The sequence below is a fragment of the Apodemus sylvaticus genome, chromosome 1 (assembly GCF_947179515.1).
Source record: "Apodemus sylvaticus chromosome 1, mApoSyl1.1, whole genome shotgun sequence".
NCBI lineage: Eukaryota > Metazoa > Chordata > Mammalia > Rodentia > Muridae > Apodemus > Apodemus sylvaticus.
The window spans coordinates 15,595,154-15,612,262 of NC_067472.1; the positions used below are offsets into that span (position 1 = coordinate 15,595,154).

General features: G+C 50.3%; 1 protein-coding gene across 8 annotated transcripts; it reads right to left on the reverse strand.

Annotated features, from left to right (window-relative positions):
• Nucleotides 1-321: 321 nt before the first annotated feature.
• Nucleotides 322-16,678, reverse strand: Pprc1 (PPARG related coactivator 1). Of its 8 annotated transcripts, none has more exons than XM_052184711.1 (14): nt 16,472-16,678; nt 11,470-11,643; nt 10,546-10,695; nt 10,337-10,438; nt 7,383-10,221; nt 7,162-7,215; nt 5,531-5,588; nt 4,722-4,792; nt 3,177-3,894; nt 1,500-1,640; nt 1,358-1,418; nt 1,142-1,263; nt 783-934; nt 322-576 (listed from the first exon to the last, which is right to left on the reverse strand). In XM_052184711.1, exons 1-14 carry the CDS (start codon nt 16,622-16,624, stop codon nt 473-475), a joined length of 4,899 nt encoding a protein of 1,632 aa, XP_052040671.1. In that variant the 5' UTR covers nt 16,625-16,678; the 3' UTR covers nt 322-472. The 8 variants fall into 8 exon arrangements, with proteins under 8 accessions (XP_052040671.1, XP_052040665.1, XP_052040658.1 ...); XM_052184705.1 differs by having other exon boundaries at nt 1,358-1,424; nt 4,722-4,789; nt 10,546-10,692; nt 16,472-16,677; XM_052184698.1 differs by having other exon boundaries at nt 1,358-1,424; nt 10,546-10,692; nt 16,472-16,677.
• Between the last annotated feature and the right edge of the window lie 431 nt (nt 16,679-17,109).

A 17,109-nucleotide genomic window follows, 5' to 3' on the forward strand; every position in this document is an offset into this window, starting at 1 on the left:
AGGTTAGGATACAGGAGACTGACAAAATATAAATTTCACAAGTCTTTCAAGTTGGAGAAGTTTTCCCTGACTTATTTTACATGTGACAGATGTGAGAAGCCAAGTCAATGTGACCTTACACCTAACCAAGAGGTCCTGGGAACTCAGTGGGGGCCTTGTGTTCAGAGAAATAGCAAACACACCAGACATCAGCACACACAAAGGACACCTTGGAGTTTCCCTGGTTCATGTTTATTAGATGTTCCCCTCAGACCCACCTTACATAGAAACCCAAGTTCATTTGTTCAATACCTGTTATTAAAAACCAAATACCACTTAAAATTCCCAATTTAACACATTTTTATTTAACTTTTTCTCCATTTCCTTATAAAAGTCATTTTCCACATTAGCAGCTCTCTCCCCTAGAGTGGGGGAGGGGGTTGGAAGAGGTTGGATGCCTCTGGAGAAATGGGTGGGGGAGGAATGCCCAGGGTTACCTCCGCAGGTTCTTCTGGGCCTGTTTCAACAATGTATCAAAGTCAAGTGAATCGAATTTGCTCTTTACAGGAGCAGGGTCAAAGTCTTCCCGATTGGAGTCTACAGAAGCAGAGAGGGACAAACATTAAGGTCTCTCACCAGACTTCTCAAATGGGAGCCATGGCCCACCTGAGAATCGATAGAGGCAAACTGCCCTGCTTGTGAAGAAGGTGCCAGCCCCCTCCACCGCCACTCACCCTCCCTTTCCGTTCTCTGTATGGCAGAGCCAAATCTATGTTGTCAAGAAGCCCTTCTCCATCACTCACCAAGATCAGAGTAACTCCTCTTGCAGAACTGCCTCCGGCCCCCAAAGCAGAGGTCAAAGGGCTGCTCGTCTGCCTGCCGCAGCTTGTGACCGCTCTCAATGGCTGCAAATGCCTCTTCAGCATAACGGTAAGTGACAAATCCATAGTTGTCACTAGGAGAGGGTGAGCCATTTGTGCACAGGTTGTGGAGAAGACTCAGCATCCCGGGTACAGAGGGGTTTCTTCTCATTTCCCCAATGGCCAACCCTCTGATTATAAAAATAATCCCACCCAGCCCAGCACAGTAGCAGACAGGAAAGGCAGAGAAACATCAAGGTATAAGAATTTAACATAATAAACACCCCAACTTTAAGACTTACCCTTGGACACGAAAATGAATGGTACACTCCTCAATTTCTCCAAAAACAGAAAACCTCTGTTTGAGCTCTGACCGAGTCATCCGTCCAGGTATTTTCCCGATGAAGACCACCCGCCTTTCTTCCTATATTGGATAAAGGAACAGTGACACTCTAGTGATGACTCTGAGCTCACAGCACAGAATAAGCCCCTTCTCCATGACCTGCTGCCCTACTCACTATTGCACGCTCCTTTTGCAGCACTCTCTGCCTTTGGTAATGGTCATTTGAACGGTAAGAGCTGTACCTGACAAGAGAGGTACCATCAGAACCCTGCCCGACATCCTAGATGCACTGCCCTCAAACACGTGCTCATGCTCACCGCCGCCTCCGGTCACTTCTCCTGCAAGGGGACACAGAGCGAGACCGGCTTCTGGAACTGGATGAGGACGAGGAGGAAGAGGAGGACGAGGAGGAAGAGGAGGAACACCTTCTGGACCGTCCAGAGGAACTGCAGCTAGACCTGTAACAAAGGGCATGGGAGTGATAGGAATGGGACAGGTAGGCCAGACTCCTCCCTCTCAGGAGGCTCAGGACCACTGATAAAGGGAAGCGCAAGAGTTTCAGGTTTTCTTTGCAGGTAACAAGTGGGTGCGCCTTTATCAATTTTAGATACATCAAACATTTTTACAGTTTTACCTATCTTTATTACCCTTTTCCCTGAGATGGAGGATCTACCTACACAGCCCAAGCTGGCCATCAACGTTTTCTTTTTTTTCGTTTTTCTTTTTTTTGGATTTGTTTTTTTTTCGAGACAGGGTTTCTCTGTGTAGCCCTGGCTGTCCTGGAGCTCACTCTGTAGACCAGGCTAGCCTCAAACTCAGAAATCCACCTGCCTCTACCTCCCAGAGTGCTGGGATTTACAGGTGTACGCCACCACTGGGGCTGTGCAACCATGCCTAGCAGTCACAGTTCTTTTTTTTTTTTTTTGGTGCTGAGGATCATACTAGGGCCTTCTGCATTCTTGATACAGCTAGCTCTGTTACTACTGAGCTCTAATTGCTACATGTTTTCCACTGTGTCATTGAAAATGGGAAACCACTTAACACATGAGAAGGAGGAAGGCCACTCAGGGCAACTCAGGAGATGCAGGGCTAGCTAACCCTAGTTTTGAAAGCTACTCTACAGTGCTGGGGCAAGGTGCCAGAGTCTGAGTTCTGACTCTTCCCCTGCCATATCTCAAAGGACTACCGTAACCAAGGTGACAGGGAGGTTACCACGTCAGAACTACTATTTACAGCCATCTCAGAAGATAGGTGTCAGTGTTAAAACACTGTTTTTTGGTTTGTTTGTTTTTTGAGACAGAGTTTCATATATCCCAGACTGCCCCAAACTCTGCATGTAACCAAGGATACTCTAACCTGTGACCCTTCTGCCACATCTCCTCAGCGCTAGGATTACAGGCAATGCAGCATGTCTATTTTACATGGTGCTGGGAATCAAATCCATGGCTTCATGCATTTGAGGCAGGAACTCTACTAATTGATCTACAACTGCAACACATCCCACAAAAAGCATCTTCCTTCTTTTTACAATTATCGTGTGTGTGTGTGTGTGTGTGTGTGTGTGTGTGTGTCAAAGCATGCATAAAAAGGTCAGAGGATAACTTCTGAGACCCGTTTGTTTCATTCCACCATGGCTCCAGGTTCATACTCAGGTCACAGACCCTAGCAGCATGCATCTTTACCGACTGAGCCATCTCGCCAGCATGTAAGATTAACCCACTACCTGCATTAGTTAACACCAAGAAAATACCAAATACCATGTATAAGCACCGATTATAATAGTACGAAATAACCCCAATCAGACCAAATGCTGTCTAGTCAAGGCACGTCTCGAGTAAACAGAAACCTCCGGAGCATCAGACTCCAACAATCCACGGAAAGGAAGAGTAAAGCCAGAGTGACTGAAGGTAAACGAGCCAGCCCAAGGCCTTTTCAAAGCAAACCAGAGTGCAGGACTTCCCAAAGGACAGAATCTAACAGGCCACCAAGCTCACCTTCGCCACCTCTTGTTGGGGGGGGAGAGGGACCGGGACCGGGACCGGGATGAGGAAGACACCGATGAGGATGAGGACGCTTCACTGGTCCGGCTGGACCCAGAGCTGACAGAGCGACTGCTGCGGCCACGGCGGCCTTGCCAGCCCAGACTTGGGGGGCTGACTGATCGGCAGGCTTTTCGGTAACAGCGCATTGACCGCTGCTTGTCTGGGGGTTCAGAGGGAGTCCTAGCGTTCATTTCATTCCGGCAGGGTGAGGCCTCAGGAGACAGCAAGGTGGATGGGGCAAAACAAGGCGCTGCCGGCTCTGCCTGCTCAGTGCTAGTCCTGTGATCAAGCGGCTCCTGGGAAGTAGGTGTGCATGGGAGTGGGGGAGCAGCTGAGCCCAAGGACAAGACAGGCTTGATGGTGATGTCCTGATGGCGCTTGACATTCCATCGGGAGCCCACCTCTGAAACGACTAGGGCAGGCATCTTTTTTGGGGGTGTCCTGCTCCGGACACAATAGTCATGGTCCCCAGAGCCCACGTGGACGGGACTGGGGCCATGGATCCCTTCTTGGAGGCAGGCGGCAGCTGGAGGCTTGGCCTCTGTAATTCCTTCAGGCTTCAGGGCTCCCTCTTGGGCGGTAGATTTAGGAGATTTGGCCTTGGCCAACAGTGAGACAGCAGCCAGGGGTTTCCATAACTGGTGGGGAGGGGTGGCTGGAGGGGTGAGCCCTGTGGGGGGAGGGAGGATGGAGATAGCAGGGTGAGATCCAGTTTTATACTCCTAATTCTGTGTATCTAGGCTCAAGACCCCACTTCTCAGAGTGTACGAACATCGACAACAGCCAGCCCACTTCTCTCACTGCTTAATGAACAACCCGGAGGTCAGCCACTCAGCTCCTAACCCTGCCCAGTGGCCAGGCTCGACCTGATTACCTAATCATCTTCATGCTTAAATGCGCGCCTCCACTTCGCCTGAGTCTACGTTGCATCTTACCTAGACTCATAACATAAACTTACCTACTTCCCTGCTGGCTCCATACCTGTCTGTCTTCTAGATTCCTACTAAACAAACCATCCAAAATAATCAACGTGAGAATGCTTTTTCAATTGTTTCTTCAATACATACACAGGGTGATGTTCAAGCAGCTCAATATGGCATTCAAAGTCCCCATCATCTGACCCCTGGCCTTGACTCTGGCTAGTTCTCTGCCCATTACCCTAAATCAGCCTCTACTCTCCGGGTCAAACCAAACCACTTACAGAGCTGCAAAAAGCAAACTAGTTGCTTCTGTAGTCCAATCAGGCCGTTCCATTTATCCCCTAAAAGCTACCATCTGAGTGACAGCAGTGATCATTTCCAAACCTCAGCTGAGGACAACATTCCATATAATCCTCCCCTCATTGGCCCTCACTTCCGACTGAGTATTGGCACATCTGCCCGACCATGAACACAATGGAGATCAGATGTCGTACCCAATGCCGACACACACCTGATGCACAGCAGAAACTGCACATGTGCTGCACAGACTAAGAGCCCAAGTACAACCTGAACCCACCTGCCACGTTGGCCAGTTCTGGGGCTTGTAACCGGTCTAGGGGTTTCTTCTCCTGGGGAGTGTCACTGCTGCTGGTGGGGGAAAAGGGAAAGCCTGGTTCATTGCCTCAATATCTTATGCATCTATCTGCTTTCCTCAAAACGCAATGAAGGGTGTATGTAGGGAAAAAAAGGATGCCAATGTGGCCCCAGGACTCCTCCAGCACAGAAAGCCTTAACAGCCATGGTGTACATGGCGCTTACTCAATCCTGCCAAATTTCAGGAGGCAGGCTGACCAGGTAGAATTTTCAATGAAATGACCCTGCACATGCCCTCCACCCCTCCTTCAGTAAGGAACCTTGCCGACCAAGCTCAAACTTAGCTGAAACCAGTATAAAGGACATGCTCAGCAGACAGGAATGTGAAAGACAAGGCCTCACTGATCGGATGCTGCAAAGTAAAGGGATCCGGGTGCCCTGCCCTCCAAGGATTGAGGAGGAGCCTCAGCTAACCCCCCAACTTTAGGTGACCCCATCATCAGCACTGAACAAGCTTGAAGTCTGATAATGGAAGAGAAAAAATTTCCCAAAGAATAATGTGCCATAAATTAAGGGGCACCTCCAAGGCACTCGGAATTCCCGATAGTTCATATCTTCCCTAACTATCACCATGACAGTGCCGGGGGTAACAGAGAAGGGGACAAAAAATGGGGGAAGACATTAGAGTTGATGAACATCCCTGCCACAAAGGTGTCCAGCTGGAAGTCCTGGAGTGCTGGCTGGCTGCTGACCAACAGCTGTAGGGTAACTCGCTCATAGCTCCATACTCACCCTGAATTTCCTACAGCCAAGCTGTCAGCAGAAGCCGGGAGAGGACTCTCCTTTTTGGCTGTAAAGAAATCGTATTAGTTAAAAGCCCAACCAGATGTTCCAAACTGAGGCAGCATAGAAGTGCATTCTGATATCCAGAGAATAAGCCAGCTTCGCCGACGTGTTCCCACTGAACTCACATGTAGTCTTCTCCAGTGCTATCTAGTCAATGAAATTTATTTCTTTTCTGCTCAGAAGTACCCACTCCCAACTGAATGTGAGAAAGAGTCCAACTTGATGGACCAAACTAATTTCCTAGCCATAAATTGAAAAAGGTCTCAGTATGTAGCCTAGCAGGCCTGGAACTCACCATATGAGGATGGCCTTGAACTCAAAGATCTGTTTCCCAGTGATGGGATTACACCAGACTTGACCTTAGATCTATCTAGCAACTGAAGCCAGGACAGTGGCACAGGTAAGCATAGTTTCTCCCAGGAAACTACATCTCTAACACACAGCCTTCCTGTCTAACTCTTCTGTTTTACACTTATCATGTACTGCAGTGACCTGTACCAACTCAAGTGTCATCTGTGCAGATTCTTTGCTCCAGTGATATTCCAATGAGTTCCTCCAGACTCCACAGCACCTAGCACCATGCTTTCTCTTGAAGACGTCAAGTTCCTCACTGTCTTCTAAATGAAACGCTACCCTCCACCCCAGATAGGGTTTCTCTGTCTGTTCTGAAACTTCCTCTGTACTGGAACTCACTCTGTAGACCAGGCTGGCCTGGAACTCATAGATCCACCTGCCTCTGCCTCCTGAAAGATGGAATTGAAAACATGTGCCACCATGCCTGGCTCCAAATGCATCTTAAAAAAAAAAAAAAAAAGACTTATTTATTTTATGTATGAATGCTCTATCTGCATGTATACCTGCATGCAAAGAAGGCGGTGGCATAAGATAGTTATGAGCCCACCCAGGCGGTGGTGGTGCACGCCTGTAATCCCAGCACTCTGGGAGGCAGAAGCAGGCGGTTTTCTGAGTTCGAGGCCAGCCTGGTCTACAGAGTGAGTTCCAGGACAGCCAGGGATAAACAGAGAAACCCTGTCTCAAATAAAATAAAATAAAATAAAATAAAATAAAATAAAATAAAATAAAGTAAAATAAAATAAAATAGTTATGAGCCACCATGTGGTTGCTGAGAATTGGACTTGGGACCTCTGAAAGAGCAACTGGTGCTTTTAGCTACTGAGCCCTCCAGATGTATCTTATAGTAACCATCCAAGACCTCTTTTTCTGCCTATGTGCTATATATGTCATATATCATATGTCATAAAAAATCCCACCTCTCAAAGCTCAACTGAAGAGTTGCTTCCCTGTAGAAAAAGTCCCCATCCAATCCCACCCTCCCTACACCCTCTCTTTATCTACTCTTTTTAAATTACCAACACTATGCCACCATGTCCCTGGCTTAGACCACTCCCAGGTGAAATGCTGTCTCCTTGTGCCAATTAAGTGGCTCTTCTGATGGTTGAGACTGCCCTCTACCCTCTACCCCAGTTCTTGCTACTATGAAGGCTACTATGAGGCTAAACCCAAAGGAAGCACAGACAAAAATAAGAGTTGGAACAAAACTACCTAGATTTCCTCACCTTCTGATTTCTCAAACTGCTCCAATAGACTGGACAGATCTGATGCTTCAATCCCTGTGAGAGAACACAACAAAGGATTAAAATCTAGCCCTCACCAACTGAGTTTAGGGACACCTCCTTGCTTCTCTCTTCACATGTCTCCCAGTGCACCAGAAGAGTAGGACACAGCTGCATCTCCCAAGCCCTGTGCCCTCGCACCGAGCGCACCGTCTGTCACTCACCAATCTCACTGATGAATGCCTGCACCACATCCTCAGGACCCTGAGCACGTGGGGTGGGCAGGAAGGACAGCTTCCTTAGACGGGCTGGATGGACAGCTGGCAGTTTTGCGACAGTGCTCTGCTTTGGTATGGGAGCAGCCTTGAGAGCCATGGAGACAGGCTTCTCCCTTGGTCTGCTCTCCTGGGTCTCAGGCTTTAGCCTCTCTGATACAGACTCCTCAAAAACTACACCCTCAGCAGACAGAGTTGGTGGAGCCTTGATCTGGGAACTCTGTACCAAGGCGGAGACTTTGTGTTTCGGTTGGGGAGATATAGGCACTGGCTGAGCCTCCAGCTTTGTAGGTTCTACTGGTGGAGCTATGGGGCTGGCTGGCCTAGAACTTAGGGAAGGAGCCACTGGCACAGGGAGCACATCTTCGGAAGGACCAGCTGGATGACCGCTGGGTTCCACTTTGGATGGGGGAAGAGCTCTTCCAGTAGAGGCTGAAGACAACGAAGGCGGAGAGACAGTAGGCCAAAAGGGAGGCTGTTGCGGCCCTGGGCCCCACCCAAGGGATCCATAGGCACAGCTGGAGCTGTAAGGTGAAACGGGTGCAGGAGGGGGTACCCAAGGCACATTGCAAGTTGGGGGTACAGCATAGGGACCAGGAGTACCAGACACTATGGGCATCGTTGGTGGTGGGGGCAGACAAGAATAGGCAGAAGGGGACACGGAGGGGTAACAAGGCCAGGGTGGCACAGGGGCATACTGAGTATAGGGGTCAGGTGGCATTTGTCTCATTGACACTGGAAGTCCAGGAAGTTGCAAAGGAGGCGGGGGCAGGCTGGGGACTCCATGGCCACTTGAAGGAAGCAGAGGAGGTATGCTCGGAGGAAATGGCAAAGGAGTGGGTACTGTGGAAGGGATGGGCCCAGCAGGAGACACAGACGGCAAAGTAGGAGGGGGTGGCCTAACTGGAAGTGGCATCTCATGAGATGACACCTGTTCAGAGTGAGCTGAAGCGGTAAGTTTGCTTGCAGAAGGCTCAGGAGTAGGGGAGGCAGGATTAGAACCCACAGACACAGAATAAGTCTCTGGTAGAGCTATAGGGCTTCTCTGTGGAGCTGGCTTCTTTGCTGGGGCCGAAGGAACAAGACAAGGGATATCTGCCAGCCCCTTGGGGGTCTCTGGGAGACTAGGCCACTTGCCAGCTGGGGGCTGAGAATTCCTGTCTTCTGCTTCTGGCTGCCGCTGCTGCCTTCGCTGACGGTACTCAGACAGGCTGAGAGGCCGAGGTCTGGCTTCTTGGGTTGGAGCACTGGTACTACCTTCCACCTTCAGAGGACCTAGGGCATTCTTGACTTCAGGGGTGACCTTAGGATGGTCTGCGGACTCTAGGGAAGGACGGCTCCCCTGAGCTGCTGCTGCTGCTGCACGCCTAGGATCAGTGGGTCTGCACTTAACCAGCACAGGATCTACTGGAGCCAGGTCATTTGGAACAGGGTCAACTGCCACTGTGTTAGCTAGGATAGCATCAGATGGAGCCGAGGTATCTGAAGTGGGAATAGCCACAGTGGGTTCAAGATCTGTCTTGTCAGCCAGGACTGGGCTAGTCAACATTGGGCCTCCTGGGAGAGAACCAACCAGCTCTATACTAGATGAAGCCTGGTCAACAGGTACGGCATTGCCAACTGCAGGGGAATCACCCTCAACAGAGTCAACCGGCATGGAGTCAGCTTGAGCAGAGTCATTTAAGGAGAGAGTGGAGTTGGCTTGGCTAGTCTCAACCAGCTTAGGACAGAGATCTAGAGCATCTTCTTCAGCAGGACTATCCTGTCCTGCATTTGTCTCTAAGTTCTCAGACCCAGTCTTCTCCAAGGCAGCTGCCCATGCCCGAGCCCAAGCCCGTGGCTTCCCTCTGCTCTGAGGGGCTGCAGCCTCTCTCCGAAGCTCTTCCTGAGGCTGTTTCTGTAAGCTGCCTGCCTGAGAGTTCACCTCTGTAGCTGCAGTAGACTGTCGTCGAGAAGATGGTCTCAGCCTCCTGGTGGAGCCTTCCAAACAGGCTGTTGGCTGCTCCTTGTTCTTCTTCTTCCTGCCCTTTCTGGGAACTCTCTGAGAACCCCGACTTGCATTAGCAGGTAGGTTCTGAGGTTCCTTGGGTGCCAACGACTCCATGATTTCCCTGGGCTCCAGTAAGCAGGCAGAGCTCAGTGGTAATTCTTGATCAGGGCAAGAAGCAACTTTAGGCACAGCATCTTCCATCCCAGACTCCACAGTGGGCGTGAGTAGCTGCAGGGCAGGACTGGCTCCTTCAGACTCATCCAGGAGCACAGCCTGGGCTCCAGAAGGAATCTGCCGCACCACCACTGGGATCTCCAGGTCGTCCCCAGCTGTGGCAGCCTGGCCCACAATCTCTAGCACCACACAACCCTCGGGCACTGTCAAGTCATCAGACTGGTCCTGAAGCTCATCCTCAAGCGATGCCAAGTGGGTGAGGCTGGGCAAGCAGTACGGATGCATGGCCCGCACCAGCTCACTCAAGGAGGAGATGCTCTCATCGCCGGGGGCTGGCACTGCCACATCTGCTGCCTCGGACGTGTCTTTCTCCTCAGGGCACGCCAGGTGCATGGGGAAGTCCAAGTTGTTCACCAAGTTGTCGAGTTCACCAGCAAGCATCTGACCACTGAATCCAGCCACCTCCTCCTCCTCTTCTCCATCACTGCGCTGCTGAGGAGGAGGGGACTGACCCCATCGAGGTCTTGCTCTTGAGGGTCTCCAGCTAGGCAGCTTAGGGGAAGAAGTTTCCAAGAAAGGAGGAGGAGAGAAGTCCCACGGAGAATCTGCAAGGGACATGTCAACCTGCAGGAGAAGAACAGGCTCAGGAAGTAGGCACTCCTCAGCACGTGCTTTCCAGACGGAGCCTCTCCATGTCCACCCCATCTGTGAGTTCTGAAGGATCCCAGGCCAGACTTACCCCGCTCACCCGACTACTTCCTGTGCTGGGTCCCAAAGGGTCAACTGGGGTGATAAGGTCACGTTCTGGGGGTGTCCGAGAAAGATTGAGCAGTTTGTGCAGCTAAGAGGAAGAAAGATCCCAATTAGTTTGTGCAGAGCTGTATGATCAGGTTCCCAGATGTGGTTGGAACCTTTGGAGTAGCCCCCCCCCCCAAATCCCATACTCACAGAGGAGCTCTCCCGAGGAGACACAAGCAGTTCCGAATCAGGAATGGAATCAAATGGGGACAGGTTCTCAGAATCTGCATTGTCCAGGATCTCCGTCAGAGCTGTGAGCAGCGACATTTCATTCTGGTCCTCCAGAGATAACCTGCTCTGCTCCAGAAAGACAAGAGGACCCCCCCAACAAGATTTCTAATAACCTACTAGGCATAGGAAGAACTAAATGCCAAGAGATATTAGTCTCCCAGACTCACTTAACTTGCCGGCAAGAAGGACCTGAGTAATGGTAGCATGGGTCCCACTCTTACTGCTAACCCATATGCTAGTCCTAACAGAGAAAGGCAGATGGAGCCTTAAGCTTGGGTCTTACACTCTTACACACTCAAGCGAGACTAAGGTGCTCCAGAAACCACCCTGGGCTAGACTGGAATTAGGCTCAGAAGCAATGTCTGTGACCCACCTAGACATGTAGGTCAAAGGCCCTGAGGGGACTAAGCTGTGGACCACGGCCCAAGCTGAAGGCGGCCTTCATGGGCTCACACTCTGGCAGTCTGCAGTCTAATGCCCTTTACGAAATAATAATTGGGGCTAGAGAGATGGCTCTGGTTAAGAGCACTGACTGCTCTTCCAGAGGTCCTGAGTTCAATTCCCAGCAACCACAGGGGGGCTCACAACCATCTGTAATGGAATCTGACGCCTTTCTCTGGTGTGGCTGAAGACAGCTACAGAGTATTCATATTAAAAAAAAAACAATTATTTAAAAAATAATAATAATAAAGTTTTTTAAAACCCTTTCAAGAGCTCAGGTTGACATCTGATAGGCCAAGGATCTGAGAGAACAAAGCCATCTCTGAAACAACTCCAACGATTCAAGACAACCCCCCACCCCATGCAAAGATCCTGTCTGAAGAACTCCAAGCCCCAGCTTACCTCTCCAAAGTCCTCAATGAGGGATATAAGGGAGGCATCCATGTAGCTCTGCATGGTCTCCAGTAGGGTCTCATCCTGCAGTATCAGCTCCTCCATTTCCAGGTCTTTCTCCCTCAGAGATGGGCCCAGCCGAGAGAGACTGACAAAGCTGGAGTCATTCCCCTCCTCATGAACCTAAGGCAAAAGAGACAGGTGAATCAAAAAGACCCAAGTCTTGTGGAGGGCAGCTAATTGATAACTCCATTAAAATCACACACACCCCTTGGGGGTGGGGGAGACAGGCATCAATGGGCTTAAAACAGCATTGTTGCCATGGTCAAAGGACTGGACTAAGTACCGCGCACAAGCCAGTGTTCTGGGCAGAACAGTTTAGACTCCACCCGTAAACAGCTGGAACTGTTATTAAACTGGGAAGCAAAGACATCAGAAAGATAAAGGGTGGGCAGATGGTTCAGCTGGCTTACTTCAAAAGCCGGGTGGACCACCCAAATTCAATCCCCCAAACCCACAGAATCCCCAAACCCACGGGGCTGTTCTCTCACGACAGACCACTCGCGCACCAGAGCACACATTCACCTGTACTCATAGAAAATCGTGGTCCACACACACAGTGATAACGACAGCAACAACAGTCAAGGCCAGGGTCTGGGTTGGTTTCTTCTTCTTTTTGGAGACAGGGTTTCTCTGCGTAGCCCTGGCTGTCATGAAACTCAGTTTGTAGACCAGGCTTGGCATCAAACTTCTGCCTGTCCTGATCCACCTGCCTCTGCTTCCAAAGTGCTAGAATTAAAAGACCTAGCATACACTTGTAACATAAAGGCTGGAAAAACTAGAAGGATTATATGTGAGTTTGCAACCAGACTGGCCTACTTAAGAAAAGGCTGTCACAGAGGGGAAATCAATGTTTGTTAAGAAGCCATCTGCTGCTGGGCAGTGGTGGTGCACACCTTTAATTCCAGCACTTGGGAGGCAGAGGCGGGCAGGATTTCAGAGTTTGAAGCCAGCCTGGTCTACACAGAGAAACCCTGACTCAGCCATCTGCTGCTGGGCAGTGGTGTTACACGCCTGTAAGTTTTGTGCTCTGTACACACACCCAGACACACCCAGGTCCTACCATATACCAAAGAATGGAATGGCTTAAGCCTTTACTCTCAACAAACAAACAAACAAACAAACAAACACAAGTGGTGGCACACACCCTTACCCAGCATTTGGGAGGCAGGAGCAGCATATCTGAGTTCAAGGCCAGCCTGGTTAATATGGCAAGTGCCAGGCTAGTCAAGACTACATAGAGACTATCACAAACCAAATAAATTAAAAATGCAAGAAGTTAGCCGGGCGGTGGTGGCGCACGCCTGTAATCCCAGCACTTTGGGAGGCAAAGGCAGGTGGATTTCTGAGTTCGAGGCCAGCCTGGTCTACAGAGTGAGTTCCAGGACAGCCAGGGCTATACAGAGAAACCCTGTCTCCAAAAAACCAAAAAAATAAAAAAATAAAAATAAAAAAATGCAAAAAGTTATTACTTTTTAAAAGAAAAAAATAATAGATTCCCAATTCTTTTGGGGGAAATATGATTGTATTCATTTATATCCTGTGCATCAGAGGAATTTATATGTGCCTCTACTCCATTGTTACCCCATTATTCCTTACCATGCCTCTACTCCATTGTCACCCATTATTCCTCACCATGTCGTATACTGAACTAATGCTCATACTCCTTTTTTTCTTTGGTGCTGGAGACTAAACCCACTCTAAGGCTCTACATCCGAGCTACACCTCTGGACCCAGTGGTGAGCCACAGATGTCAATGGTAGTTTCAGGGGAAGAGTCTCTTCACCACTCCTACCAAGGGAGCTAAAGAGAAAGTTTGACTGCAGAGATAGAGAGGCCCCGCCTCACACACTTCTGTGAACTAGCAGTGTCTTCAGCTTTGTCATGGGGTAGGACCCGCCCAAACCTGTCAAGTACCATAGGCAGGGCAAGGGCAAGGCCCAAAATGGACCTGGTGAGGCCAGAGCGGCAGCTGAGCACATCTGCTCTCGAAGCATCTGAGAACAGAATCAGACAGGCCGACTCCCCTGCAGCACGGCAAATGGAGCACTTGCACTCCTCCAAAGAAACAGCAGCAGGTGTCAGCACGCCCTTCCAGGAACGGAGCCTTTCAAAAGGTGGAGCTGTGGGGCCCAGGGAAAGAGCAGGCCAGTTTAGGGACACTTCAGGAGTCTGTCTAGGCCCAAAGCTAAAGTGAGAAGGCAGCAGGTTTTAGGGACTAGCTCCTCCCACCGAGGGCTTCACAATCCTGTAATTACCACCAGAAGCGAAATAGCGCATGGCTCAGCAAACAGTCATGGTGAGCAAGTAGCCTGTATCTCTAGTTGCCCTGCCTCCTTCCACAGTCCAGCCACTAGGCCAGCAGACTAATCCAGCTCTATAAACCATTCATTCCTACCTCCTCCCGGCAGGTGCTGGAGGCCAAGGCAGAAACATCTACCTCCCTTAACCTGGCGTCACCCACACACTTCCCCAGGTACAATCATTCCCAGGGGAACAGGATCAGCCAAAGGCTAAGGCCAAACCAAAAGTGAACTCTCCACTAGCATTAACTCCAAAACCCTCTCAGTCGGCTTTCTCACACCAATTTTGCTCACCCAGAATTTAAAGTCAACGTTGTCTTCTTTGGTTTTTGGTTTTGGGGGTTTTTTTTGTTTGTTTGTTTGTTTGTTTGTTTGGATTTGTTTTTTTTCAAAACAGGGTTTCTCTGTAGAGAGCCCTGGCTGTCCTGGAACTCAACTCTGTAGACCAGGCTGGCCTCGAATTCAGAAATTCACCTGCCTCTGCCTCCCAGAGTGCTGGGATTACAGGCGTGTACCACCACGGCCTGGCCCAACTTTGTTTTTTTAGACACAAAGTCTCATGTGGCACAGGCTGGTCTTGTACTTCTATGTAGCCAAGGTTATCCTTAAACTCTTGATTATCCTGCCTCTAAGCCCAGCACAAGGACTTTTTTAAAAAAATGTTTCTATATACTTTAAAACATATAACTAGTTGAGCTAGAAACAACAACAAAACCATAATGTGTCATTTCCTAAGACCATCATAAATCCCTTCAAAAGACACAGCACTGCCTTCTGTGACCCCAGCACTCAGGAGGCAGAGACAGGCGGATCTCTGAGGTTGAGGTGACAGCCAAGACTACACAGAGAAAGGAAAAAAAATTCTTTCAATGGTATCTTCCTGCATGACACTTAAACTCCTTACAATAGCGTATGTTTTGCTCTCCCTGGCAGCCTCTTGGGCTGGCCCCTCTCCCATCCACCCTTCTGCTAGGCTGGCCTCTTGGTTCTTCCCATAAGCCATGTCTTTGATCTTCACTTCCTATTCCCTCGGATAAAAGATTTTCACACAGCCTTAGGAATCTCAGTTTAAAATGTTGCTTCCACTTGTACTCTCCAAATTAGATTACTGATGACTACAAAATCCCAACTAGCCCGCACTCTCCTTCCGCCTCACCCACCATCATTATTATGTCTACCTTGAGTTAAACTTTGGATACTGCAGGGATCATATCTGTGTGGTTTAGCCACACATCTGTACTTAAACATATGATCCCTTGGTAACTACTGGGTTGACACACGGTCACTTCTATTAGTGTTGGACCTCGGACCCCTACTGTCTCTCCCAGTTGGTGATGGTGAACAGTGCTGACAACAAAAGATGGAAAAGGTTGGAGGAAAAAGGACGGCCGCTCCCAGAGTCACGCCCCGAAGTCATTCTACACAGGCTGTTTTGCTGGACCTAGTATTATTGGGAAGCCTGCAATAAAACCTCTACGAGGTTGCTGTCAAAAAGACAACTAATTTCTGCTCACTTCAATGCAAACCTGATTTGAGCATTTTGAGAAGCCCAGCACTTTATAGTAGGATAAAAACTGAAGGGGACAAGGGGACGGACACACACACACACACACAAAGTTCAGCACAAAACATTTTTTCTGACCCATCAAATGTTCAACTACATTCAATAGTTCTCAAACCACCTCCAATTTTTCCTATCTCCATCAAAAATTCCAGAAAAAATTAAACTAGTCACAGGTAAGGTGAAACTCCCAATGATCCTTGAATCACACATATGAAGGACTTCGGGCAACCAAAACGCCAATGTCTGTGACTCACAACTCACTCCAAGACAGTCAGACAGAATCCTCCACGAACTCAATTCTCCCCAGCCCTTCAGCCTCAAGTCCTCCAGCCCTCGCCTGACATATCTAGGAAGCCGACTTTGAGAACATCTGGAAAGTCCACCATCTGCCGACAGAAGGCGTTGTAGACGCAGGCAAGAGTGAAAAAACTCCTAAGGCTCCGAGCAAAGTTGCCTCCAGCAACCTCTACCTACCTCCAGACCAGAGGTCCCAGCACAAGCCAGAGATGGCGGGAGCAGCTGAGACACACCCAGTTCCCGGCAGTGCGGCTACAGCGCGGATACTAGATGCCCGACAGCCTGGGACAGGAGCCACGTGGACATCCCTTCCCCGCCCCCACGTGGACCCGCGCCCCGAGCTCCCCCCGCCCCCGCCGGCAAGCCCTACCCACGTGGGCGCCCGCGCCGCCTAGGGGGAGGGGGAGGCAGACAAGTTCTCCCGGGAAATCGTCCCCCCCACACCCCACGTGCTCCGAAAAAGGAACTACGGCGCCAAGCTGGTGAAGCTTCCTAGGCATCCTTAGGAAGAAGTCTTAGCCTTCAACTCCAATCCCGAATCCCTGACGCCCCGGCTAGGGCCACGTTTCTGACGCCCGACACTGTCCCTCCGGCGTTCCCAGGAATCGCCGCAGGGCTCCTGCCTCTGCTGGCATGCCCTCCGCAAACAACTTAGGTCTTCTCAGCCCTACCCAACTCCCGCAGCATCGGCACGCAAGTGCTTCCTCCCTTTCCTGTGGCGTCCACGTGTCACCGCCCGGCACACGCCGCTTTGCTACCAGCCGCGGGCCGCCGGCCACCCTCTCACCTGCTCCGCGGCGCTCACGGAGCCCACGGTCCCATACGGCGCTTGGCTTCGACTCGCACAACCGCCGCCGCGGACTCCACCGCCAGGGTCAGGACCCGGGCCCCCAGTCGGAGGCGGCGCGACTCGGTCTCTCCGTCCCCGGCGCGCCGCCATCTTGGCCCCTGAACACCAGCGCTGCTCTGATCGCCGGCGCCGCCTCGCCCAGCCGATTGTGGGAAGGGAACTACATCTCCCGAAGGACACTGCAAGACTACGAATCCCAGAAGGCCATGCAGTGAACCACTTTGCACCCTGGAAGAAGACGAGGACCCTGACCTCCCTCGAGGATTTCTGGGAATTGTAGTCGCTGAAGGCAGATTAGAAGGACGTGATGTATGCGTATTGTAGGGCTCAGTTAAGACCAACCTGCTGAGTACGCAGTAATAAGGAAAAGAGTCAACATTTGCTTACCACTTTATTTTTGTTAACTTGTCCAGATGTTAGACCCCATTGTTTAACGTTCTACCTGCTGTACTTCCTTTCACCTTACTTCAAGTCGAGCGCTGTTTTGAAACAGCACCCCCAAGTGGATACTCTCAGTCTAGACACTAACCCTCATCTAATAATCCCATACTGCGGCACTAGAGCAAATGTTCTAT